Source organism: Corythoichthys intestinalis, chromosome 2 (assembly GCF_030265065.1).
Source record: "Corythoichthys intestinalis isolate RoL2023-P3 chromosome 2, ASM3026506v1, whole genome shotgun sequence".
Lineage (NCBI taxonomy): Eukaryota > Metazoa > Chordata > Actinopteri > Syngnathiformes > Syngnathidae > Corythoichthys > Corythoichthys intestinalis.
Genome location: NC_080396.1, coordinates 57,670,388 through 57,698,140, shown reverse-complemented (window position 1 = coordinate 57,698,140; position 27,753 = coordinate 57,670,388). Strand labels below are relative to the sequence as shown.

General features: G+C 41.2%; 2 protein-coding genes across 9 annotated transcripts; one reads left to right on the top strand and one right to left on the bottom strand.

Moving 5' to 3' along the window:
* Positions 1 to 3,684: 3,684 nt before the first annotated feature.
* Positions 3,685 to 23,453, bottom strand: LOC130912481 (OX-2 membrane glycoprotein-like). Of its 5 annotated transcripts, none has more exons than XM_057830597.1 (7): positions 22,988 to 23,453; positions 20,339 to 20,428; positions 14,968 to 15,219; positions 14,570 to 14,893; positions 10,964 to 11,072; positions 10,435 to 10,477; positions 3,685 to 4,743 (listed from the first exon to the last, which is right to left on the bottom strand). In XM_057830597.1, exons 1-6 carry the CDS (start codon positions 23,040 to 23,042, stop codon positions 10,438 to 10,440), a joined length of 870 nt encoding a protein of 289 aa, XP_057686580.1. In that variant the 5' UTR covers positions 23,043 to 23,453; the 3' UTR covers positions 3,685 to 4,743; positions 10,435 to 10,437. The 5 variants fall into 5 exon arrangements, with proteins under 5 accessions (XP_057686580.1, XP_057686582.1, XP_057686579.1 ...); XM_057830599.1 differs by lacking the exon at positions 10,435 to 10,477 and having other exon boundaries at positions 14,968 to 15,083; positions 15,147 to 15,219; XM_057830596.1 differs by lacking the exon at positions 10,435 to 10,477.
* On the top strand, positions 22,966 to 27,162 carry gemin8 (gem (nuclear organelle) associated protein 8). 4 transcript variants are annotated; one of them, XM_057830604.1, is made up of 4 exons: positions 22,966 to 23,115; positions 24,650 to 24,697; positions 26,150 to 26,470; positions 26,539 to 27,162. In XM_057830604.1, the coding sequence occupies exons 3-4, from the start codon at positions 26,164 to 26,166 to the stop codon at positions 26,796 to 26,798; spliced, it is 567 nt and encodes a 188-aa protein (XP_057686587.1). In that variant the 5' UTR covers positions 22,966 to 23,115; positions 24,650 to 24,697; positions 26,150 to 26,163; the 3' UTR covers positions 26,799 to 27,162. The 4 variants fall into 4 exon arrangements, with proteins under 4 accessions (XP_057686587.1, XP_057686585.1, XP_057686584.1 ...); XM_057830602.1 differs by having other exon boundaries at positions 26,146 to 26,470; XM_057830601.1 differs by lacking the exon at positions 22,966 to 23,115 and adding an exon at positions 24,358 to 24,455 and having other exon boundaries at positions 26,146 to 26,470.
* The last annotated feature ends 591 nt before the right edge of the window (positions 27,163 to 27,753 follow it).

Genomic DNA, 27,753 nt, shown 5'->3' with positions numbered 1-27,753 from the left:
TACGACCAGGAGACAACCGTTAGAGGGCAATGTCGGCCATGATATGTGGTTTGAGGGTTGTACCCAAAAAAAGAGAAGAGCACTTCTCCACATAGATATCACATATACAAGGCTAGATGTAGATGAACGGCTATTAACCATAGTTAGGTGGGCATTTATTAACGGAAAAAGATTTAATAAATACATTTTAGGTGTAGCGACACCTAAAATGAAAATGTTTTCCAAAGCAGGGAAATTGACATAATTCAGACTGAATTTGGTCAAATACCTTTATTGTTTATCTGTAATTTTGCAAGTGATGTGACTTGGAGCAGAAATCTGTCAAACGCAGTAAATGATCCCATGTTTTGGCCTCGTTCAAGGTATGGCACTTGTAAAAACTGGCTTCTTGATACCGAGCCGATGCCGAAAAAGTTTTATATATATTTTTTGTTTTAATATTATTTATTTTTTTAAACAAAAGTTAAAGACATGTTACAGTACTGTACTTTTTACGGTACTTGCTCTTTCGCTTTTTCCAGTAGTGTTGCGGTGTATAAAACATATTTTTGTATCTTTTGGCAATGCCATTGTAGTTCTGTATTTTGTTACTTTTTAGCACAAAAAGTAAGATACATATACATATAAATTAAGCCTAAACGATATTGGGAAAAAATAACATCGGGATATACAGTGGGGTAAATAAGTATTTAGTCAACCACTAATTGTGCAAGTTCTCCCACTTGAAAATATTAGAGAGGCCTGTAATTGTCAACATGGTTAAACTTCAACCATGAGAGACAGAATGTGGAGAAAAAAAGAAAAAAAAACAGAAAATCTCATTGTTTGATTTTTAAAGAATTTATTTGCAAATCATGGTGGAAAATAAATATTTGGTCAATACCAAAAGTTCATCTCAATAGTTTGTCATGTAACCTTGGTTGCCAATAACGGAGGCCAAACGTTTTCAGTAACTCTTTACAAGCTTTTCACACACTGTTGCTGGTATTTAGGCCTGTTCCTCCATGCAGATCTCCTCTAGAGCAGTGATGTTTTGGGGCGGTCGTTGGGCAACATAGACTTTCAACTCCCTCCATAGATTTTCTATGGAGTTGAGATCTGGAAACTGGCTAGGCCACTCCAGGACCTTGAAATGCTTCTTACGAAGCCACTCCTTTTTTTGCCCTAGCTGCTGTGTGTGTTTGGGATCATTGTCATGCTGAAAGACCCAGTCACGTCTCATCTTCAATGCCCTTGCTGATGGAAGGAGATTTTCACTCAAAATCTCTCGATACATGGCCCCATTTATCCTTTCCTTTACAACGATCAGTTGTCCTGGTCCCTTTGCAGAAAAACAGCCCCAAAGCATGATGTTTCCACCCCCATGCTTCACAGTGGGGATGGTGTTCTTCGGATACAATTCAGTATTCTTTCTCGGCCAAACACAAGAAACTGTGTTCTATTTGTTGTGTTCTATAACTAAAAAGTTTTATTTCGGTTTCATCCATAACACATTCTTCCAGTCCTCTTCTGGATCATCCAAATGCTCTCTAGCGAACCGCAGACGGGCCTGGACGTGTACTTTCTTCAGCGGGGGACTCGTCTGGCAGTGCAGGATTTGAGTCTCTGGCGCCGCATTGTGTTGCGGATAGTAGCCTTTGTTACTATGGTCCCAGCTCTCTGTAGGTCATTCACTAGGTCCCTCTGTGTGGTTCTGGGATTTTTGCTCACCTTTCTTGTTATCATTTTGATGGCACGGGGTGAAATCTTGCATGGAGCCCCAGATCGAGGGAGATTATCAGTGGTCTTGTATGTCTTCCATTTTCCAATAATTGCTCCCACAGTTGATTTATTTACAACAAGCGTTTTACGTATTGCAGATTCAGTCTTCCCAGCCTGGTGCAGGTCTACAATTTTGTCTCTGGTGTCCTTCGACAGCTCTTTGGTGTTGGCCATAGTGGAGTTTGGCGTGTGACTGACTGAGTTTGTGGACAGGTGTCTTTTATACCAATAATGAGTTAAAACAGGTGCCATTAATACAGGCAACAAGTGGAGCCTCGTTAAACCTTGTTAGAAGAAGTTAGACCTCTTTGACAGCCAGAAATCTTGCTTGTTTGTAGGTGACCAAATACTTATTTTCCACCATGATTTGCAAATAAATTCTTCAACAATGTGATTTTCTGTTTTTTCCCCACATTCTGTCTCTCATGGTTGAGGTTTACCCATGTTGACAATTACAGGCCTCTCTAATCTTTTCAAGTAGGAGGTGCCCCCGTACCCCCCTAGAGGGTCTGTGTTTCCCTTCGTACAGCGATTCTTGTGGGCTGGGCTGAGTCAAAGTCCAGGGCTGCTTTTTAGTCCCAGTCTGCCCCTGAAGCACACCCACATTTTTCGTTGCATCACTTTTAACCAGTGTTGGGAGTAACGTAACAGCGTTATTTTTTCAGTAACGGGGTAATCTAACTAATTATTTTTTCCGCCGTTACAACGCCGTTACCGTTACTGGCGGTCAAAAGCGGTGCGTTACTTACTCTGAATAAATTGAAGAAACTACCAGCCGTGCCGAGTCGACTCTGCTCTGTTGATTTGTCATCCAAGACTTGGGGTGCGTTCAGGTTCAAGAATAGCGCACGTACTTCTGACTCCAAGCTGTCTGTCACTGCTCATTAAATTAAACAATGCTTTCCAAAGTTTGGTAACGTTTCTGTGTTTGCTACACCTGATGCTAGCCTCGTTCCCATCTCCCACTGTCAGCCAGCAATAATTCTGCTTCTATCTTAAGGACGGCAGACGCTTTGAAGGTGACGTGAATTGTCGGGAAACGAGCCTACCTGAATGCATCCCCTCGAGAGATGTGATGGAAGTGATTGTGATTGGCTGAGGGTTAGAGTCATGTGTCGTGGTAAGCCAATCAGAGCCGGTGATTTCACAAGCAAACCGGAACAGCGCGTGCGGCAAACACACACACGCAAAACAGATGCACAGGGTCAGGAAGAAAAATTGACCTTTAAGAGGTGGAGATATAGACACTATTTCAAGTTTGTCGAAATTAATGGAAAGAACCTGCATGTAATGTGTTATTTATGTCCCGTGGCAAAGCTTTTGTCAACATCTGTGGTAAGCAATTTAAATCCGCTGAAGCACCTAACAAGTTAACTACCTGTGTGTTCTTCTCTATTCCACTGACTCGAATACTGCTCAGAAAATTTCAAATTCTTTGACATACAACAAGTTCTTTTTAAAGTAACGGAAATAGTTACTTTCCCTGGTAACTAGTTACTTTTACTATAGAGTAATTCAGTTACTAACTCAGTTACTTTTTGGAAGAAGTAGTGAGTAATGTAACTAATTACTTTTTTAAAGTAACGTGCCCAACACTGCTTTTAACGCATACTTTTAATATCGCTCCATACCATTCATATGATTCATATGAGTAAGTCCACTAAAACTCAATCTTTGACGCTCACGCTGCCGAGAACAGCCTCTAGACAACAGATTGACTAAACGATGAATGACACATTTGTGCCTTTGATCGTAGAGTTACACAGAGCTTTCACTCGCCAGATCACAGCTGCTTTTTTTTTGTGAATTATAGTTGTTATGGCTACAGAATGAGTACGTATTTACAAGGAAAAATGTGTAAAAAGCACAGTTAGATTGTCTGCTGAACAAATCAGGCAGCCAGTACCAGTGATATTTGAACTTATTTTATTAACTTTCATGTTAGTGACGATAATTCAACACATGAAAACATACTGAAATTTTGGAAAATATATAATAAAAGAAATTGACAGATATAGCTTAAAACATTCAAAATCCACTATCACTCCTTATTTGAATCACAAAGAGTAATGGGCTTCGTGTCCATTGTGTCAATTAGCCTATTATTAGCGTCTTTAACTTTCCATTTTGAATGAAATAGAAAGCAAGCAGAAATTTGAGAAAAAAATTTCTTGTAAATTATTCTCCAAGCGCCTATCCAAGGGATAATTCAAAACGGTGAAAGTCCTACGTCCAGTGGCAACTTTCTGCTCCTTGTAGGAATTCAAACTTTTTAACCCAATGAGTAATTTATTCAAATAGAAGTCTGATGCATGAACATATAGGTTTGCAGCAGTTATTATCAGTGTTATGATTAAAGCATTGCTTTGAATTTACTGGACAAGTATAGTCATCAACCACAAGATGAAACTCAAGGTGCCTTTAACAAAAAAAGCAATAATTTAAAGATAAAGTATGATATAAATAATATTGATAACCATCACAAACACAACAAAAAGATGTTCTAAAGTGCAAAAAGAAATTTCCTTCTTAAGATATATTCATTAAATAATAATATAATGACTGCGCTTTTCAACTTTCTGATTAACATTTACATAAAGTGCCACGGAGTGGCACTAAAACGCCACTGTCGAGTTCAGCCCCGAGGGTTGGAACTTCTTCTAGTAACAGCATGCAAAACAAATTAAGGTACTGTACTTTCCTGTTCTTCTAAGAACCTTTGGACAAATGGAACCTTTCAAACCTAACAGACATTTCCTTGTGAAGCAATATTCTCTGACAGTCACTTTTTTTTTTCAGTTTAAACCTTCGGGCAAGTGTGGGGGAAAAAGTGCCAGTATACAGTCTAATATAAAGTTGATATGCATACAAAGGGGGTGAATTCAGATTTCCTTGTGAAGACGCGCGTCCTTTTGCAGATGATTGGAGCCATGCAAAATAACTGGTAAAATGACAGGCTGAACATGTTGGAATCTTTTGTGCCTGTGAGGAAGAGAACCAAAACCAACAAGTTTGTAAATTGTAACATTATCCAAACAAAGGACATAGTAATTTAGTAAGCATGCTAGTCTTGACGTCCTTGTTTTTAATGGCACGAAAAGTCCCTGCAAAGTATATAAAATGTGGCTTGAAAATCGTGAAAAATCAAGTTCTTTCCACCGAATGTAAAATATATCATACAAATTTTTCTTATGCAGGCACATTTTTACATGCATGTTGGAGCAGCAAAAATGTCCATTATATGCTCAAGGGCAGGGGTCCCCAACCTTTTTTGCACCACGGACCGGTGTGATTTGGGTCTTTTTTTCACGGACCGGTGTCCTGTCAAATTTTGCACTCTTATAAAATTTTACTCCCAAAGCTTTTGTGGCGATGAAAAAAGCCCTCTTTTATATTCAGTTGGACTCTCAATTGTCACGTATTTATGTTTCTGCCATTAATGTCTCATCTTCATACGTTTCTGCCATTAATGTCTCATCTTCTTGCGTGTGTAATATTTCAGCTAGTAATGTTCACGTATTAATGTTTCTGCCATTAATGTCTCATCTTCTTGCATGTGTAATATTTCAGCTAGTAATGTTTCATCATATTGCTTCACACTCATACATCACAAAACCCTTTATTATGTCGCTTCACACTCATGCATCACAAAGTCCTTTATTATGTCATAAAGAATAACTGAGAACACTATATAAGCCTCGAACAGACAACATCCAGTGTCAGGTCGCCAGCGACTAAACATAGGTCTGCATGTCAACTTGCCATTATCGCTTGACCTGATAGTTTTCCCTTGCCTGTCAACATCAATAAGACCCTGTGTCTGCGATACGCAACTGGGTCCTCCGTCTCGTACATGACAGTACGACCTGACCAGAATGGAACCAGCGTATCAACCCTCTGTTCTGGACCGTCATCACCAAACGGAAAAGAAGGTCTCCCGGATGTCTGGTGACCTCGCATCGTTAATCCAGATCGGCCACGAACACCATCAGCAACTCCAGCAACATCAAGAACAACTGACTCAGGTGATCCAAACTCTCACCAAACTTGCAACTCCATCGTCGCCACAATCCAATGGTCTGGTTCCAGAGGCCCCAGTTCCGGTAAACCCAGTCTTGGCTATTGACGCTCCCGAGCCCAATATTGGAAACCCCGAACGCTTTAACGGCGATCCAACTCAGGTACGAGCCTTTCTGACAAGTTGCAAAGTCCAATTTTCCCTGCAACCCCGGACCTTTTCAACCGAAGGGGCTAAGGTTGGATACGTCATCACCCACTTGACTGGTCGAGCTCGGCTTTGGGGAACAGCGGAGTTTGAGAGACAAACACCAGCTTGTAACAACTTTAATGCCTTTGCCGATGAAATGATCAAAGTGTTCGACCCGGGCTTTGCTAACACTGAGACATCCCGCGCCCTTATGACCATCCGTCAAGGCAGTCAGTCAGTGTCGGAGTATTCGATTGAATTCCGAACTCTGGTGAGGCAAAGCGAGTGGAACATGGAAGCTGTGATCGACGCATTCTATCACAGCCTGGAGGACTACATCAAGGATGAGCTCGTCTCCTATGATTTACCCAGAACCCTTGATGAAACCATTGCCCTTGTAAACCGCATTGACCGTCGGATTCAGACTCGACGGCGAGAGAGGGGAGGTCGGAACGCACCCGCTGCCTCTCAGTCTGTTCCAGTAGCTGCATCTCAGCCTGTTCCAGTTGCTACTCCCACTCATTTAAACCAGCCTGTGCCCATGGAGATCGGCCGCGTTGCCCTAACTCCTGAAGAGCGCCAGCGACGTTTCACCTCTAACCTGTGTCTGTACTGCGGAGGTGAGGGTCATCGAATCGCAACCTGCCCAGCAAAAGCCAGAGCTCACCAGAACCTGTGGCTGTACTGCGGAGGTGAGGGTCATCGAATCGCAACCTGCCCAGCAAAAGCCAGAGCTCACCAGAACCTGTGTCTGTACTGCGGAGGTGAGGGTCATCGAATCGCAGCCTGCCCAGCAAAAGCCAGAGCTCACCAGTCATCGAATCGCAACCTGCCCAGCAAAGGCCAAAGCTCACCGGACGTCGGGGAGATTCGGGTGAGCTCAACGTGTCTTCTGTCTCCCCCCATTCGTAAACCCCTTCTCCAAATTCGCCTCCTGCTGACTGACACCACCCATCACTTGACCGCGCTCATCGACTCTGGAGCGGAGGCCAACATCATGGATGTGGATCTGGCCCAGCAGCTCGGCCTTCGGCGTCACCAACTTTCCCCATCCATTCCTGCACGAGCTCTGGATGGACATCTACTCGGCACAGTGACCCACATCTCAGCCCCGGTGACCATGCTTCTGTCCGGAAACCACCACGAGTCCATTCAGTTCCATCTGCTCCCTTCACCAGGTCAGCCTCTCGTCCTTGGGTATCCGTGGCTGCGCCAACACAACCCTAACATAGATTGGGAAACTGGAGTGGTACGAGAATGGGGCAGTAGATGCCACCAGACCTGCCTGAGGAAGGCGATCATACCCACCAACCCTGTATCTGTCAGTCCTGTTAACCCGGAATCCTGCCTAGTTTCCACGCTTACCTGGGACATTGAGGAGCAGGTTAAAGAAGCCATCCGGGATCAGCCTGGTCCCAGCGCCTGCCCCACTGATCGACTCTTTGTTCCTGATAATCTGAGGTCCCAGGTGATCCAGTGGGGCCACAACTCCCACCTGTCTTGCCACCCTGGGGTCACACACACCATCCACCTGCTCTCCCAGCGATTCTGGTGGCCATCGTTGAGAAAAGATGTCCAAGACTTCGTGAAGGCCTCCCCCACCTGTAGCCAGAACGAGATCACCAGCCGTTCCCCAGCCGGCTTGCTCCAACCCTTGCCATTCCCCAAAAGCCCCTTGGTCCCCAATGCGGCACCACCTCCCCCTCCTCGCCTGGTGGAAGGCGGTCCTGTCTACAAAGTTCGCCGCCTGCTCAAGTCACGCCGTCGGGGCAGGGGCCTCCAATATCTGGTGGACTGGGAAGGATATGGCCCTGGGGAGAGGATGTGGGTTCCAGCTGGGCGGATTGTAGATCGGACACTCATATCAGACTTCCACCACCTCCATCTGGACCAACCGCCCGTCCGGCGGGGTCGACCTAGAGCGACTTGCTCTCAGCCCATGCCTGCATCTGACTCTGACTCTGAACCCGAACCTGTGCCATCGGTAGTTGATTCCTCCACTGGCGAAGAGGAGATTGAGCCAATGCCCTCAGAGGATGAGGCCATGGACTTTGATTAGTAGCCCTCGGTGGGCTCAATTCTTGGGACTTCTGGAGCCGTCCCTTGAGAGGGGGGTTCTGTCACGTATGAATGTTTCTGCCATTAATGTCTCATCTTCATACGTTTCTGCCATTAATGTCTCATCTTCTTGCATGTGTAATATTTCAGCTAGTAATGTTCACGTATTAATGTTTCTGCCATTAATGTCTCATCTTCTTGCATGTGTAATATTTCAACTAGTAATGTTTCATCATATTGCTTCACACTCATACATCACAAAACCCTTTATTATGTCGCTTCACACTCATGCATCACAAAGTCCTTTATTATGTCATAAAGAATAACTGAGAACACTATATAAGCCTCGAACAGAAAACATCCAGTGTCAGGTCGTCAGTGACTAAACATAGGTCTGCATGTCAACTTGCCATTATCGCTTGACCTGATAGTTTTCCCTTGCCTGTCAACATCAATAAGACCCTGTGTCTGCGATACACAACTGGGTCCTCCGTCTCGTACATGACATCAATGTTATCCAACGGTGCTAAAAACTACATCACAAACATACATGTGCAATACGGAAATGGCGTAAATTAATGCTTAACGAAACGGCGAAGTCGTTAAGTGAGAGGGCTACGTGCAGTTGTTGCGCTTGTTTGTAGTGTGTACTTCGCTTGAATCGCTGCATTCACGGTCCTTTTTAACGTTACGCGCATGCCAACTTTGTCAGAACACCGGCAATGCGCAGCAGAAAAATACAGCAAATATAAAATAGCATTTGTTTTTAGCCCCGTCGTGTTAAGTGCAGGGAAAAAATACAACTCACCCGCTGAATCAGTGGGAGGCCTGAGTTTGTTTCGTTGAGACGAGATGGTCCCGAGATGGGAGAGTGAGAGAAGCTAGCATCACAAATACACGATGTTGGAAATTGTAGCACAGTTTTCAGCGCGCTCCTAGCGATGTCAGGATATTCCGAAATGACTTTAATCCAAAACTTCGGTAGAGTTGTTGTCTCAAATGTACGTTTAAGTCGCCGTGATTTGCGATCTCTACAAGCTGATATTCCTGTTCCACACACATGCTCGAAACACTCGATTTATTCACATACGGGTCACGAATTCACTCACTCGCAGTTCGTGGGTCTTTAGTTATTGGGAAGTAGCATAAATTTTGTTTTCTTTGAGGTTGTAGGCACATCTTCTGGCTCGTCAGGTTCCCTTTTCCCCGTAAAAAGTATGTCCAAAGACGTCTGTTATTCAGTCATTCTAGTGTGGGGACTAATTATTTCCGGGAAGAAATGTGATTGGCGACGACCTACGTCATACGTTATTATCGAGTCCAAGCGCACATAGATATACAAAACGAGATTTAGTGCTAACAGCCCAATCAATGCATTTCTATGAAGACCTCCTATCCTGTACTAGTATATCTAGAGCAGACAGGGATATTGGTGTGTTAAGCGGCACAGGCCAAAGTCAATTGGCCAGAATGCAGTCGTTAATAAATTATTTATTATTTCTGCGCGGCCAGGTACCAAATGCGCCACGGACCGGTCGTTGAGGACCCCTGCTCAAGGGACTGAAATACTTTAACTGTACTGTCCCACTGGGACAGTGCAGGACTTTACCAACTGGAAATAATAAGGCTCTGAAGCAGCATGACATGAAATTCATGCCAAAGGGGAAAAAAAAAAATCATAAACATTTGTGCTTGCGAGTTAAAATATTTTTTGCGCTTGCGAAACTTATTACAATTTGCACTTGCCAAGGCTAAAAATATGGTGTTACATTAATGCCAAAATTACATGTGCATAATCTGAAAAACATCCTACGTAAAACATGTTTGAAGCGCACAAGTACGTGTTCTGTGCGCACAAGAATGTGTTCTGTGTAGGGTTGGGCATCGAGCATCGATTCTAACACTCCGATGCTCCCGGAATCGTTCAAATTTTTAAATTTCGATTCCTTGTTTCGATGCCCTGACCGCCGAGCGAAAAAAATTTGCTTGAGTTTAAAGACTGATATTTGTATACAAGTTACAATTATCCCTGTGAGAAGTTCATTTCATTTAAAAAATGGTCGAGAAGTTCAGACTTTAATATAAACTATGCATTTTTTTTCGACCCTGCATTTGTTTTTTGCCCTGCCTCTTAACAGAATCGAAATCGGGAATCGTTCGGAATCGAAATGTGGAATCTGAATCGGAACCGGAATCGTTCAATTTCAAACGATGCCCAACCCTAGTTCTATGAGCACGAAAGCATATTCTTGGTAAAAATTAACAATAATCTTTTGTGAAAAACTATTTTCTGCGCTTGACTTTACCACAAAGATTAGGTCTTTTTTTGCCTCGCTTTGAAAACATTTCATAACCATCAGTGTACAATGGCTAGTTTACACTGTTAGTACAGGAGAGAGGATGTTTACCAATCAAACCCGTCCTGCAACAGTCTCTGAAACTGCTCCGGTTCTGCAGAAAAAAACACTCTCCCGTTCAGACACAGGATCGTAAGCATAGCCCTGGAAAATATCTTCCTTTGCCATGTTAAATGTTAAAAATTCACATTCAGAAAATAATTTTACAAGCATATTACAAGTTTCAAGACAAAAAAAAATTCATAAAATAATTTTTGCAAGGGCAACAAATTTTAACACAGAAAAATATTTATCTGAACACCAGATATTTTTTCAAGCACATATTTTTATGAACTTTTTTTTTCATATACACTTTTTGCAGATCTTTGACTTTCTCTTTTACATGCACGAACTCATGTCGTAATTCTTGCAGAAGTTTTTATATTGATTACATTTAGTGCAATATTTTAATGTGATAAGATCACATGTGAGATTTGACAGAAAAGAAACAGTGTTTAAGGACAGTGGTATTAATATTTAAGCATTACAAACATCATACAACATTAACATAACATTTTGGAGAGAATTGAAAGACACTCACCCTTTCTGTGTCCTCACAACTCTGAATAAGAATCCTGCAACAACAGTAGTGGCCAGAGCAAACACGCAGACACAAACCACTACAATGTGTCCTTTAGCCAGCCTTCTCCCTTCAAGAGGGAAAAAACAAACCATTAAGTTAGAAATTGTATTGCAAATCAAACGTGAAGAAAAATATCAGATGTGGTGAATAATAGCCTTTAAAAAATACTACTGTCAAAGCACGTCTTCACAAACCAAACATTTACAGCAGGGGTCTCCAAACCAGTCCTCAAGGGCAGCTGTGGGTCCTGGTTTTTGTTCCAACAGATTGAGTAAATGAAGTTTCTGCTAAAACAAGCACACGCTGACTGCAATCAACTGATTACACTTGTAAGACACCAGATTGGTGCATAGGTGTTGTCTTGTTTTGTTGGAATGAAATCCTGCGCCCACTGCGGCCCTATGTTGAATAGTTCGGAGACCACTGATTTACAGTATAAAATCAAATGTGCGGCCCTATGTGGAATAGTTTGGAGACCACTGATTTACAGTATAAAATCAAATATGCTTGCTTTACTCTGAATCCCTTCAGTCCTTTAGTTGCATTTTGTCTCTTGGTGGAAATTGGAATGGAAAGAACAGACTCTGGCCATAAGACATACAATGCTGGCCAAAAGTATTGGCACCTCTGCAGTTCTGTCAGATAATGGTCAATTTCTCCCAGAAAATGATTGCAACTACAAATGCTTTGGTATTAATATCTTCATTTATTTTGCTTGCAATGAAAAAACACTAACAGAATGAAAAAAATAATCATTTTACACAAAACACCAAAAAAGGGCCGGACAAAAGTATTGGCATCCTCAGCCTAATACTTGGTAGCACAACCTTTAGAAAAAATAACTGCGAACAACCGCTTCTGGTAACCATCAATGAGTTTCTTACAATTCTCTGCTGGAATTGTAGAGCATTCTCCTTTGGCCAACTGCTCCAGGTCTCTGAGATCTCAAGGGTGCCTTCTCCAAACTGCCATTTTCAGATCTCTCCCCAGGTGTTCTATGGCAGGGGTCCCCAACCTTTTTTGCACCACGGACCGGTGTGATTTGAGTCTTTTTTTTCACGGACCGTTGTTCTGTCAAAGTTTGCACCCATATAAATTTTTGCTCCCAAAGCTTTTGTGGCGGTGAAAAAAGCCCTCTTTTATAATCAGTTGGACTCTCAATGTTATCAAACAGTGCTAAAAAACTATTTACATCATAAACGTACATGTGCAACACGAAAATTGCGTAAATTAATGCTTAACGACACGGCGAAGTCGTTAAGTAAGAAAGCTGCAAGCAGTTGTATGCAGTTAACATGGCAAACGTAAGTTAATATTCCTGTCTTTAAAAGAAAGTTTGTAGTGTGTACTTTGGAATCGCTGCATTCGTGGTCATTTTTACCGTTACGCGCATGCCAAATTTTTCAGAACACCGGCAATATGCGGTAGAAAAATACAGCAAATAGAAAATAACATTTCTTTCTAGCCCTGTCGTGTTAAGTGCAGGGAAAATACAACTCACCCGCTGAATCAGTGGGAGGCCTGAGTTTGTTTTGTTGTCACAAGATGGTCCCGAGATGGGAGAGTGAGAGAAGCTAGCTTCACGAAGATACGATGTTGGAAATTGTAGCACAGTTTTTAGTGCGCTCCTAGCGAATTCATGATATTCCAAAATGACTAATCCAGAACCTCGGTAGATTCGTTGTCTCAAATGTACGTTTAAGGTCGCCGTGATTTGCGATCTCTTGCGATTTTGTTTTCTTCGAGGTTGTAGGCTCATCTTCTGGCTAGTCGGGTGCCCTTTTCCCCATCAAAAATCTGTCCAAAGATGTCTTTTTTCAGTCATTCTAGTGTAGGGGCTAATTATTTCCGGGAACAAATGTGATTGGCGACAACCTACGTCATACGTTATTATCGAGGCCAAGCTCACATAGATATACAAAACAAGATGTACTGCTAACAGTCCGATCAATGCATTTCTATGACGACCTCCTTTCCTGTAGTTGTATATCTAGAGAAGACAGGGATATTGGTGTGTTAAGCGGCACTGGCCAAAGTCAATCGGCCAGAATGCAGTCGTTAATAATTTTTTTATTATTTCTGCACGGCCCGGTCGTTGGGGACCCCTGTTCTATGAGATTCAGGTCTGGACTTATTGCTTGCCACTTTAGAAGTTTCCAGTGCTTTCTCTCAAACCATTTTCTAGTACTTTTTGAAGTGTATTTTGGGTCATTGTCCTGCTGGAAGACCCATGACCCCTGAGGGAGACCCAGCTTTCTCACACTGGGCCCTACATTATGCTGCATAATTTGTTGGTGGTCTTCAGATTTCATAATCCCATGCACATGGTCAAGCAGTCCAGTGCCAGAGGCAGCAAAGCAACTCCAAAACATCAGGGAACCTCCGACATGTTTGACTGTGGGGACCGTGTTCCTTTCTTTGAAGGCCTCGGTTTTTTCCCCTGTAAACTCTATGTTGATGCCTTTTCCCATAAAGCTCTACTTTTGTCTCATCTGACCCGAGAATATTCTTCCAAAAGTTTTTTGCTTTCTAGGTTAAGTTTTGGCAAACTCCAGCCTGGCTTTTGTATGTATCTGGGTCAGACGTCTTCCTACCATAGAGTCCCTTTTCATTTAGACGCCGACGGATAGTACAGGTTGACACTGTGGTACCCTCGGAGTGCAGGACTTGGAGATGGACTTGTAGCCTTGAGATTGCCCATGCTTCCTCAGTCCTCAGGCATTTCTTTGGCCTTCTTTCTTTTCTCCATGCTCAATGTGGTACTCACAAGGACACAGGGCAGAGGTTGTGTCAACTTTATTCTATTTTAACTGGCTGCAAGTATGATTTTGTTATTGCCACCACCTGTTGTGTGCCACAGGTAAGTACATGGTGCTGTTAATTACACAAATTAGAGAAGCATCACGTGATTTTTCAAAGGGTGCCAAAACCTTTGTCCGGCCCATTTTTGGAGTTTTGTGTAAAATGATAAGCAAATGGGGGGAAGATCATTTTGTTTTTCCATTGCAACCAAAATAAATGAAAATATTACTACTAAAGCATTTGTAATTGCAATTATTTTTGGGGGAGAAATTGAGCACTCTCTGACAGAATTGCAGGGGTGCCAATACTTTTGGCCAGCAGTGTATTGTTGAGGGGAAAGCCCTAGTTTGCCGGTTTGCTCTCACTTTATTATTTTATCAAGTAAAATAATGTTGCTTTGCGGAAACATAGGTCTTTCGGTTTTCTTCTCAGCATCTGCCATGTCTTAACTGTAATATAGTAAGTGTTTACCTTCGGCTTACTAAGGTCACATGGGATGGTTTAACTCACGTGTTTTCAATCTTCGCTTTCCACGAAAATACAACCATAAAAACCTATAATGGCTTCGCCACCTAAAATTATGGCTGGAGAGCTGATGTGAGTTTAGTTTGCTGTCATCATACAGCACTTGTACTTTGAATTTGTGCTAAGAAGTGAAATAAAAATGACGGCCAACACATTATGTTGAAAATGTGTACAAAATTGTATTTCAAAGCACCATTTTATGGGCAATTAAAGAAAAAGGCTTGATAACGTACATACCAGTTCCCCCCACCTCCAGGCCAGCATCAAAGGAATAATTGACCCTTTTAATCTGCTCTCTCTGAGTTCCGCTCTGCGCCACACAGTCTGCATGTCCTTTCCAGCTTCCAGACAAATGCAGAGTGACATTCTGACTGCTGGTGAAAGAGCGGTCATCATTGGGGACTGTGGTGATCACCGGCTGGTCAAAACCAGTGCTGTTGGGAGAGAAACGCCAGCGGATGGAGGGTGCTGGTTTCCCAGTGGCAGAGCAGTTGAACACAAATGAAGCGGTTCCATCTGTGACCTCACTTTGCTGTACCTTTGCTTTCACCTCAGATATTCCTACAAAATTTGGCGAGTCACACTAGTCAAACAATACGTTCCAAATCCAAGTTTTCTTTTCTAGTCAGTGTTACCTTGCACAGTAAGGCAGGTCTGTTTTCTTTTGGACTCTTCTGGGAAAACGTTAAAGATGCAGATGTAACAATGTTCATCTTCCCACGTGACATTCTTTATGGTGAGAGACGTTGAGCTGAGGGATGCTTCAGTCAGAATCACCTTTCCCTGATAAGGCTCATTGATGTTTAGTCCAAACCTCTTGCTGTAGGACGCTACATTCTGAACAGAATTGTCCCACAGGCGTTTCTGCCATGTGACCTGTTGCACACCTGAGGCAAGGCCAACAGTTACCGTAATTAGGAAAACAGGTTGCTGATCAAACACACCCATTTATGCAAATAAATTGCAACCAAACATTAATCTCTTACAATAGCTTATCCCATCTGCCTTGATTGAAAGACAACCAGAACGATTTTCATTGCATTTTTCATTTCAATGTATTTATTCACGTTCCCATACTTCTTTTAAAACAAATCATACGGCTTTAGCAGCATCATGTTGCATTTTAGAAGAGCACAAAAACATGAATAGGTTGAGATGATCAGAAAATGTTGTTAGATTGCATTGAAGACATATACAGGTGATTTTGTGAAAAGTACAGTGGCTCTGAAGTGCAAAACAACAGCAAATCAAAAAACAAAATGGCAACTTCAAAAACAGAACGGCAAATCAAAACACAAAACGCGATTCAAAAACACAATGGCACATCACATCGCAAAAAAAAAAACATTTTAAAATGACAAATCAAAAAACAACAGCAAATCACATAACAAAAAAACGACAAATCGGAAAACAACACCAAATTAAAAACCAAAAAATTACATTAAGGAACCGGAAAAGGTAGGTACCAATGAAGAAGCACACTTATCGCTGACTGGACGAATCTACCGGAAAGGGGAGGTAGTGATGAACTAGGAAGATATTACGCTTCTGGCATGGTATTTGAAATGAGCATTAGCAAGATGTGAACGTGGCTGCCGCTACAAATGAATAATTTTATTCGGGACATACATATGAAGTAATAAAGGCATGCTCCTTACGAATCACATAGTCCAACTGAGTTTGCAGTCACTGAAAACCACTTTAAAAGAAGCTTGTTTGTCCAGAAGACGCCACTATTCTCCACACGTGAGGTGAGGCATGCCATTTTGACCAAGCTGCAAGGGAATTATGGGAAGTATACCTTTTGTAAAACCTGGCAGCCCTTTGAACATTAATGCGATGGATTCATAATCTCCCAGAAAGCGATTAGATGGCCTGCCACCCCATCTACCCTCTATAAGTTGTTCTTATTGTTTTTTTTGTTGTTCGAGTGATGTACTGTATGTATGGTTCATGTAAAATTGATGGAGGTCTTGGTCATGGTACAGCCAAACACAATTCTGTTTCCCCTTGGAATTTTGACAAAGACTGTTTATGTATTATTATTAATTTATTCATTTTTTTCTCTCATACCAAATGGACCATTAAAAGGATGATTAATTTTTACCTTTAATTTGGTTGTAGTGACGGGATATGTCGTCCACTTGAGGAAACGAATCCATTCCAGTTCGTTCAGTAAAAAGACTTGTTCAAACAAATCGTTCAAACAAATCGTTCACCGAATCGTTCGCCCACCTCATCCCCCCACCCCCACCCACCCAAATGAATCGTTCGGTTAGTGAACAGGAAGTGACGTTGCCGAACGAATCTTCAAAAACCGCTTAACAATATAGACCCCAATCACGTGACGTCACAACTCCGCCCCCCTGACTGGTGCCGCCATATTGTCCATTAGCTCATCGTGTTTACATGTTCCCGCAACGTACATTCCTCCTATTACTGCGTGTTTTTCTGCTTGTCTAAGGAATCACCGCCCAGTAAAACCTTCCTGACAATCGTTAACATTGATTAATCAAATGGTGAAGGCATGTGTGGCGGTTGGTTGCAGTAACACAGAAGATAAACTGTCATTTTAGTAGTTACTGTGTGCCCATTGTTAAAAGGGCAAATCTCTAAAGAAGCACGGTTTGTTTATCTCGGTCCATGATGCGTTTGTGTCGACAGCCGTCAGACAGCGGCGAAAACATTAATAGTCGTGATGCCAACACGATCGAAGACATCATCAGACGGAGACTACGAAGCTCATCGCCACGGTCACGCAGCATGAAGGTGAGCGCAACAACAGGTGCTGTGCCGAAAAAATAGCCGCCCTGCGTGAAATGTCCCCCCTGACGGGAGCGCCCACACGGAAACGACTTTCTGGTACCTTGAATATGTATTGTTTTACTCTGCTTGAACTAATAAATGTCATACCTGTGTGATTGTGATTGGGATATGGTCGTGAAAACCTGTAGACTAATACATTTCTGTTCAAAGATTGTTGTGTGGCCCAGTCCACGATTTGTTACTAAAATACAGTACTAATATTTTGTGTAATTTTTTTAAAACTGATCTTACAGTCGTAAATCCATTACTGTAATGCGTCCATGAAAACATTTAATGTTTTCATGTCAATAAAGCGTTATAAATAAGCGCTCCCGTCACGCGGGGCTATTTTTCGGCACACACCGGCCCGTTGTCGATCAAGTTTCATTTTACAATCGTGACAACGGTGACGCTCAGCTGACCAAATGTCGGTTTATATTCAGGCCGGTGCCGATTTTGGATACCAGACTCCTCATCGTGACATAAACTGGAGTATGATTGGAAATTCTGTGGTCTCAGGACGAGCTCTGACGCACAGGATGGGATCAGACGGAAGGAAACATGGGTTTGGGCATCAAATATGGATCTGGCGACTGGATCGACCGAAGCTTTTCCAAATAACGGCTTTTATGCAACTCATCCAATGAGTTTACAGCGTCTGAAAGCACCGGGGCTTCCATAATTTGCAAGTGAATCCACTTTTAGAAACTACGATCATTGACAATACGGACACACAATGACGGACAATATGGCGGCACAATACAGCGATCACATGATTATGTGACGTTGGTGATTGGGGTCTATAACTGAACGGGAAGCGACATTGCTTGGTCCCTCCCCCTCTTGCACACAGGCTCCTCATTGGCCGCTAGTCGTAGATTCAGAAGTGAGTGACAGACTATATCATTCTGTTTTCGCAGCCTCGTCTGTACCCCGCCGTTGAGGGAGAACTTCCGCGTCGTCTGTCATATTTCTGTGGGATCAAAGTCATTGCTCGTGGTTGCATTTTGATTTAGGACACTGCTAAACATTTGCCTTTTATGGATTTTGGCTCGGGGGCGCACGGACTTTCTCTAGCATGATCTTGATCACATATACAATATTGACGCCACCAGCCTACATGACACGCTTGCTGTCAAGCAAATAAAAAGAGAAATCGAAAGTTAAATTTTTAAATATGGAAAGACCAAACAATTAAATTTACCTCACGCTCTGTTGTGTTTTTGTTTTTATGCTCCTCACTATTATTTTTGGTAAATATCGTTAAAACTAAAGCGTAGATAGCTGGTTGTCAAATGTATTGCTCTTAAATGAAAACAGTACTACATTTTGATACAAAACAGTTTCATTGCAAATCATTATTAAGATGATTGTATTGAAATATTATTGCACTGGTATTAATAAATAAATAATCCATTCAGCTCCCCCGTCGTCCCCTCATCTCAGATCGTCAAAGCTGACGAGAAATAAATGTTTAATAATTGCAACACGTCTACTCAGCGAGCTACGAGACTCAACAACATCATCCGCTACAGTTTGCTCTTTACAATGTCGCCTTTCCACTCTCATTAGTCTGTTAAGAAAACTGGAGACATATTGCTACATCTTCCGTGCCCGTGTGCGTTGTTTTTGGGCGCTTGAGTAGCATATGATGGACGGATGGACCTTCATTTGTCAAACCGACCAACACCCGACACGCTCTGACACGAAAAAAATTAATAAAGCATTCGGAAAAAATTGACATGTACTGTATATACTGTTTCATTGCAAATCAGTATTATGGTGACTATGTTGGCTATTTATTGGCCACACACAAGTGAGTGACAGACACTCTGATTCTGTTTCCGCTCCCTCCACTGCCCGCGATGAGGCTGGCGTCTGATTGGTCGTTCGCGATGTCAAGACTCTGCCGCTTGCTCAACGCCCCCCCACGCAGCAAGCAAGCCGAAACTTCCTAGAACTAATCAGTGCAGAAGGTGATTAGTTCGGTCTCGTTCACCCAAACAATTTGTTCAAAAAGAACGAATCGTTCACGACCGATACACTATTTGGCTGTGAAGTGTGACCTATTTGATCATGTTCATGTAACAAAATGCTCAAATAAACAGATGTATACAAAAAGAATTCCAATATGATGTGTTCTTCTGGCTCTACCCAGCTAAACTGCATTGGTAACTTTCATTCTCTGCTGATGAAAGGTTATTAAAAAAAAAAGATGCAAGAGAGAAAAAAAGATGAGTCTAGATGGTAGACCCCAACACCATAAGAGGGCGATTCCGCTTAGGCCAAGTCAACGCCACAAGACCTGATATGCGTGGAGTTTTCAGAGACGTTGACGTCAAAGTTTGTGTCGGCTTTCCAGCGACAAACATCAAGAAAAGAGGCAGGACAAGTCAACAACTCCTGCCAACCATCATCTTGCGAAGGGAAGGAAGACCGCTGATCCCAGCAGAGGATTCGACTCCAGCGGCAACTCCATGATCCTGGCTCCAGCTCCAACCCCAGAGATCCAGTCACTGCCCCACTCCTCAGCCAAATCAACATCAAACTACCCCTTTTTGTTTTCTATGGCTGGTTGGTGCAGGCGGATCGCTGCCACCATGCCTACAGAATACACACAGTCCATACACGAAGATGAGCATCCGCATTCCATAAACCCAATGGGCTTAGCATGCATCACCTGCCAGAGGGTTATTATTAAATCTGGGACTATGCTTTTCATCAGGAAGTTGTACGCAGTACTGCATTAGTAGGATGGTCACTTAAGTTGTTTAAAATGAATAAATAAAATAATTACCGTTATGTTTATTGAATTGGTGTCACTAGGGGGTGTGTTAATTTCGGTGTAAACTCCTTCCCATTACCTCGGGTGTTAGAAGGGTGCAGGGTGCCCACTGACAGGTGACCACCACGATAATGCATAATAAACACACCGGGGTTTGATTGCGAAAGGAATCACCAGCATTCGTCACCAGTACGACCCTACTGGTTAATACCTGCTGTGCTCAATAAAAAATCAAAACTGCGCACAACGAGTAATCCAAGTATGCTGAGTGACAAACCCTATTCAGAGGGCCGTGAAAAACGGAATTAACAAAACATAGGTCCTATTTGCAATTCATGGCTTGACTTAACTCTGTTGTTTACCTATAAACTCAAATATACTCAACTTATAATGAGTTAAGCGGGCTGGGACTTTACCTTTCTGGTTCTGCAACTCGCACTTGTACTGTGCATCATTCCCATAGTCCACTGCTGTATCGCCAAAACCAGTTATCTGCATTCTGGCAGCTGGAACACAACACAACCCATATGGATATACCGCATGTGTGTGCTGAAGTCTATACAAACTATGGTCTCAGTTAATTTCTATTTTTATAACTTCCTAGGGCTTCAATTTTCTGTGTACATGTTGGCTCCTCACACCACAGAACCCAACAGGGAGATTGACAGAGGAACTAGGTGGGACAAATGTTTGTTAAAATGAGAAGTTCGTTCCTCGATGATTTTGCCTTATGCAGAAGATAATTAAATATGACGCAAGGCCATTGATGGGTGCCACAAGTCATAAGTCTCTGTGGGTGAGTTACACCATCACCATTAAGATAATGCCGTTACTATTCACAACTTTGCAAATGTAGAGATGAATGTGTGTTCCAAGCACTTGAGGCACTGGTAAATATTTATATAAATAAATATTCCACCTTCCCCTATGGCTGTGCTCTGTACTGTGAGGGGGGAGCGCGTCCTGAATCAGGTATTGTCAAAACTTGTATCCACCTGCGCCCAAAGTGAGTTAAAAAAAACAAAAAAAAAAAAACAGAAAAAGTCGTTAGAGTTGTCGCTATTCACAAGAAAAAAAAAAGTGGCCAAGAGGCTTTAGAAAGTTGCCAGATTAGCGCGGAAGTGGCCAACACTGTCCGTCCTGCGCAGGGTTGCGCATGTGCGCACCTTGCTTTTCTTTATTTTCATTGTTTGTCTGGCTTCTCTTTAAAAAGAAGGTACTGGCCAATCATCATTTCTGGGGGGTGTGGTCCCTTATTTAGTCCTGCTTTTGCACAGCTGCCATCCATTATATTCCAAACCCACAAACCTAACCATAAAACCATGCAAAAATAAATATTTGTAAAAACACTATCATGACTAAAATACATAAAACCAGTTAAAACCCAAAACAATTAAAACAACGACTAAAAATAAAATAGCAGCTAAGGGAAATATAATAAAACAGGGGAATGGCTGTTCGATTACGTAATCGATTTTGAACCGAAACCAACTTTTCTGTTTGGGCAAAATTGAACAGCCTTACAGGAGGTCCCACTCTACTTGCTTTTCAACGGAGGCAGTCATAATGCCCCCTTCTCCTAAGCGGACTATCTGAAATACTCACATTTGATTGGTTAAAACATTTTTAGCATATAAACTGTCTACTTATCTGCTTCCTGTAAATACTGGCTTTTATTCGTGTTTTCCTCAACTATTACACTCATAGGCGGAGTTTGACTTTTGGGACGGGGGCGCACAACATGTTGATGACCCCGAAAACGCAGTGTCAGCAATAAAAATAACTTACAAGAATATTTATAATAATAAGTTGACAATGAGCGTTTTTGTTTCCCATCATTTTTTCGGGGAATTCTAAATCAGGCAGCTTAGGCAATACTTTTCGCCAAGATCGTCATTCATTGAATTATGGTATGCCCACGGGTGTCGTGCCAATGTAGTTAAAATTTGTATTCCCTGGGCGGAGCCACATGGCGGTAGATTTGTGTCTTTATTTTTCAGTCCAAAAAAAGTTGCTTCAATTAAAAAAAAAAAAAAAGTTGCTTCAATCAAAATATATATTTTCAACCAAAAAAAAAGTCGCTGCAATCAAAAAAAAATAATAATAATGTGTTTGAATGCGAAAGTAAATTTGAAACTCAAGTTGCATGTGAGTTTTTTTTTTTATTTCTATTGATGCAACTTTTGTGATTGAAGTGACGATTTGTGTTTGGGCCACATTTTGGCTCGGACATTTTTGTCTTTATTATTCAATCAAAAAATATATATTTTCAAAAAGAAAAATCACTTCAATCAATAAATGAAAAATTTCAATCATTGAAAAAGTTTTTGAATGCGAAAAAATATTTGAGATTGAAAAATTTGCATTAGAACACTTAATTTTTCATCGAAAAAGCTTTCTTTGATTGAAGCAATCCTTTTTGTGTGTTTGGGCCATGTTATTTGTGTCTAAATCATTTAATCCCCACAAAAGTTGCTTCAATAAAAATATATATATATATTTTTTTTTTTTTTTTTTTTTTTTTCAATAAAAGACCAAAAAATCATTTGAAAAATAAAATTGCCGTCCGTTAATTTAAAATATATATATATATATATATATATATATATATATCCAAAGCAAATTACCATGTAAGTTGCTAGTCACATGATCTGTTCAAAAAATAATTTTGACCCATTATAAAAATATTTTTTTTTGTTCATTTATTTTTGCTGCAGTTTTATTGCTTCACAACTTTTATACATACAGGCAAGTCAATTACATGCAATGACACTTTTCAACCACCAGGGGTCCTGGCCCCCCCGAAAATCCGGTTATGATTACACTTCAGAAAAATCGAATTCCCTGATTTTTTTAAATTACTAAAATATATTCTTTCCGCTGCTATGCAAATGATAAGTGTTCTCTCTGTCCCTTTGTTTTACTTTACTTTAATGCTCCATCCACTCATCCGATGAGTGTTTTGATGCTCCGTAATGCAAAGGCGACGTGAGAACTTTTGTTTCGCATTCAACGTATGGAGGAGATAAAATTGTCTCAAAGTTGATTTTATGAACGGCACTTACCTTCAAACAGCAAAGTGACGAGAAGCAGGTCGTACCACATCTTGCAAATATTCATTTTGTTTTGGTTTCTCTGCTGATGTCGTTGACGCAAAATGAAAGCGAAACACTGTCAACCAGCTGATAATTATGTAAGTAATTACCGAAGCCGTTCCCGTTTGTGGTGAAGGAGGATAGATTCATGTTACAATTGTCATGATGATACAGTCAAAACAGCAAAGAGAATTAAAAAATCTTGGTCAAAAGAAAGTTATACTTTGCATTTTACTGTAGCCGTGTGCTTTGAAACCCTCAAGCAAAAGCACGACCTACATATTACGCCAAACTTATCTCACAGCGCTCAAACCAGCGCAAAACAAAGGAATTGGATTCCAAGACTTCAGACATCCGTTTCGTGTCAAATAATCTGTTATTACGAGTTAAAATAGAACTGAAAGTCAAACAGACACTTATTTTTAGAAGTCACGCGTAGTTCAACAGAACTGAAAGTGAAAGCAAACCGATCTTGCTTTAAATTTCACCACTGGGTGGCGATAATTTAAAAAAAAAAAAAAAAGATGGTTATATGCTGCATTCGACGAAAATGGGAAATCGGACTTATCCCACTCGAATGGTACTAGCTGGCACTGCTCAAAACATTCCAAGCAAACGTAAACAACAAAGATGGCTGATTGCGACAAGTTGTTTTTTATTTTGGCCGTTAAAACAAATTACGACCTCCAGCAAACTTGTCTTCCTGGAAGCTCGCAAATAGTTGGGGGGGGCGACTGACACTGTAAACTACCTTCTTTAGTTACATCCTTGCTGAAAATCAATTTAAAAACATCTATAAATTCATTAAGATAATTCACTGTAAGAAACTTAATTTAACTTCGTTATTGTGTCATCAATACGTTGTCTTGAACGTCATATTGTCGAGGGACGTCAGATTAAAGAAACTGGCGAAGTCGGGGTACTCCACCCCCCACCACCACCACTACAACAGGTGTACTGTTTTTTTTCTTGTCGGAGGTTGGAAAATTCCGATTTCCCACCTTCATCGAATGCAGCATAAGTGAACCTACACCGTACACAAACGCCCACCGGCCACGCACGCACAAACGCACGCATGTACGTACGAACGCACCCCCATTACACGCACGCACACACAACACGAGTAATGTTCTCCACTAAAATACTCTTTTCAAACATTCTGTTTAACTAACAAATTATATTAACATGGCTACGATTCAGGCGGATGTTGAGAATCACACGTTTCGTTGACAATATTCTTATGTTTATTGAATAGTACTGACACAAAATGGCCGACAAACTATAATGGCCGTTTTAATTGGCTCACAGCGCGCCATACGCATCTATTCTCTGATTGTCGAGTCATAGGGTGGAGTTTGCGCTGCCGCAAAGTCTAATGGGAAATGTCGTCAGGCGGACAGTAAAAGGAGCCCAAGCTAAGTGGATCTATAAAACTAAGGTATTCAGCAGCGAGTACAAAAACTTACTTTCTCCATTTCTTATAATCCGAGATTTTAAAAAGTCGAATTGATTTGTTTGGAGTTGAAGGGTAGACTGTATTTTTCTTGGAAAACGTTAACGTCCGTTGCTATCTGCTTGTGTTTTTTCATTTGCTTGTTGATCTAATTTTAAATCCACAAAATTCCTCCTTAGGTCGTGTTTTCTGCTTTGGATAAAGTGCGGCACTGAAGACCACGCATGGTAAGAGCTGCATCAAAGGCAAATACCAGGAGAGAGGGGTCATCATTTCAGAATTTGATGATCAACTATTTCGCATTTTTGATTTTTTTTCAATGTTTTGCCATTAAAAACCCCTAATAAAACACGAAGATGTCATACGTTGAAACAAAAGCAAAAGTGAAGATACTTGAATGTTCAATGACAACACTAAACATATAGTAAAACATAACCATTGCATTTAAGGTTGTAGCACACAAACTAGAAAGAAACTGAGAGAGTTAGAAGCCTTAAAAAACAAATCCCCAAGTCAAAATCGTGTGCTTTTTCGCCTCTTTTTTTTTTTTTTTTTTTTTTTTTTTTTTTGTCCTCAAGATAGCAGACAAGTTATGTGTTTTCAGCTAAACAAAATGTTTATGGACAAAAACGGAGACTTTGTAAAACGGATTAACATTTTTTCTTATAATTCTGACATGTAGTGATGGTTAGATGAAGCCTGGCACACATCCTTACATCACTATTGACATTCCTGTTCAAATTTCTTCCAGATTTCAAATTTACTACGTTTAATTTTTCCTTTTGCTGTTGATTTACTTATTGGTATTTGTAAACTAAACTCATTTCATTTCACACTGCTCCTTTGTTTTTTCATGTCTACATTCACATTTTATTGTCGCTGCATCACATACAGTACTATTTTCATGGCAAAAAACGCCGCCTTTTTTGTTGTTGTTTTTATTTACTACGCAGTCCACGCTGTCTTCAGGTCTGTTATACTTCCTCATACCAAGTGCCAGTCAACCTTCCACTGAGCAAACCAATTTCTCCTCCCATTAGATAAAGGGCTAGCATTTGAAAGAAATGGAATAAAGGCTGTATATTGAGGGCAAAATGGTCCAAAACCTGGTCTAAAACAGCATTTAGCCTAGATTTAGTCAGCGTACAAAATAGGGCTCTGTTTTTGTTGGGTGAAAGAGAAGTTCTCTTGAAGTTTTGAGTTTTTTTTTACTGTCACTGCATCCTTGAGTGATATGTCTAAAAACAGTTGATAGGGCAAGGATACTTTTAAGTAAAACCCAATGTTAGTTTATGACAATTGGGGGCACAGTTGAATCATCATACCTGCATGTTTGTTTTTAAATGAGGAGGATTTTTTGTATTTCCAGAAGCTTGAGTTTTTTGGATTACCATGAATGTACCACAAGTCATTCTACAAGTTGGTAACTTAACCTTAGCAGTTAAGGCCTTTAGTGGGGAATTCATTCATTCTTCAAATCTGTTGCATCGTCATCAGTGGCCATGATATCATGGCTGTTTTCTCCCTGTTTTTCCATGAGTCTCCAAAATCTCCTTTTATGAAACTCTCACCCACTGTTGAATTTACTTCACTCTATTTTGTCCTTTTTACGCCATGTCATCATTGGTGTTGGTTAAAAAAAGAGAATGAAACTCATATTGCTTTTCCTTGGCAGACAGAAATAAGCACTCAGATGTCCTGGTTTAGCGGCCCAGTGTACAGTCGATACTGGCAGCACTACCAGCAGGCGATGGCCTGGCACCAAAGGCACAGGCAAGCTTACCAGAAGGCCTTAGAGGCTGCTTACGGCCCCATCTACCACTGCCAGCAGCACCCCGACAGCCATGAACGCTACGCAGACTGGCGCCCGTGTGAAAGTGAGAGCGAAGAAGGGGCGAGTAGCTCGGACTCTGAGATCGAATGTGACGTCAGCAACATGGAGATCAGCGAGGATCTTCGGCAGTATTTTGCCCAAACGGAGAAACACAGGGAGGAGCTAAGTAAGTGTCTGTGTTGTCCTGTTGTTCACTGACCTTGTTAAATTGTGCTTTTCTTCCTCTCCTTGCAGGGAAGCAGCAACAAATAGAGGCCGAGCAACAGGACAGCTACGTCCCAGCCGATCAGGACTTTCGTAATAGCTTCCAGAAAGCCAGTGTGGCCCCGCCCTCCGAGCGGCCAGGTGAGAGGCGCAAGGCTGAGATGAAGAAGCTGTACGGGGAGGATGCGGCTAAGATTATGGCCATGGAGGCTGCCATGCAGCTGGCTTTTGACAGAAACTGTGACCTGAAACAACCCAAGTATTGGCCTGTCATCCCCCTCAAACTTTAGTACTATGCCTTCAGAGGGTTTTATTTATTGGCATATAGGAAGTTGGAAAAAGTAGTTTACAAATGGACACAACATAAGAGATGTTTCAAAAGCGACTGTGGAGTTTTTTTCTCAAGTGGTTAAGTTGAAACAATACATTTTAAGAGAAACCAAAGTTATGTGGCACAGTAAAGCCTTTTGCTTGGTTATGTAAAACATTAATACCTGTGTATCTCCTGAAATGTTTGTCATCTCAGTTCAGACCCATGAAAGTCTTTCCTGCCTGATTGAATAACACGTTGCAGCCTTCTTGTAAGCAGGGACATATTCTGCAGCCTTTGTCTTTTGACTTTGAATTGTCTAATAAATTAATATTTGGATTGTTCACCTTGCAACGTTTTTGATGACTTGCAACTGGAGGTTAGTGCTACCTAAAGGAATAACTGGGGGAAGTGTAGTCCAAGTAAATTTCAGTCATAAATTGAGTCTTTTACAATATATTTACTTCCACCTACATATGCACCGAGTGTGACTCCTGTTTCAACCTCCACTTGTATTCACAGACACTGTCATAATAAGGACATTAATAGTCTGTAAAACAATTTACATTTGTGAAATCTGACAAACAGAAAGAAAAACATCCCCACAGAAAATCCACTGGTGGTTTACATGTGTTTACAAAACAAATTGATGATCCTTTTGCTACATATCAACTCATTTGTTGGCATTCATGGTGATAGATGTTAAATCCTTTTTAACTGGAAAAGGGTGGCAGTTTCCCAGATTTCCCTATTTCCTTCAATGGCAGTGAATGAGTAGCCTAAAATGAAAATTTAAATAATGTGGTATAATTTTATATATGAAAACTAAAAACAATATATGTCAGCTATAAGCGTGTGATATCATAGGATTAAAAAATATACGAGGGCATTCAAAAAGTAATGGACTCAAGTGCGTTGCTCGTACAAGATTTTAC

Coding starts and splice junctions, on each gene's coding strand:
- gemin8 (XM_057830602.1), top strand. Junction 26,471..26,538: donor GAAACACAGGGAGGAGCTAA/GTAAGTGTCTGT, acceptor CTCTCCTTGCAG/GGAAGCAGCAACAAATAGAG.
- LOC130912481 (XM_057830596.1), bottom strand. CDS start 23,042: ATGAATATTTGCAAGATGTGGTACGACCTGCTTCTCGTCACTTTGCTG. Junction 20,429..22,987: donor CGTCACTTTGCTGTTTGAAG/GTAAGTGCCGTT, acceptor GTTGTGTTCCAG/CTGCCAGAATGCAGATAACT. Junction 15,220..20,338: donor CGAGTTGCAGAACCAGAAAG/GTAAAGTCCCAG, acceptor GCCTTGCCTCAG/GTGTGCAACAGGTCACATGG.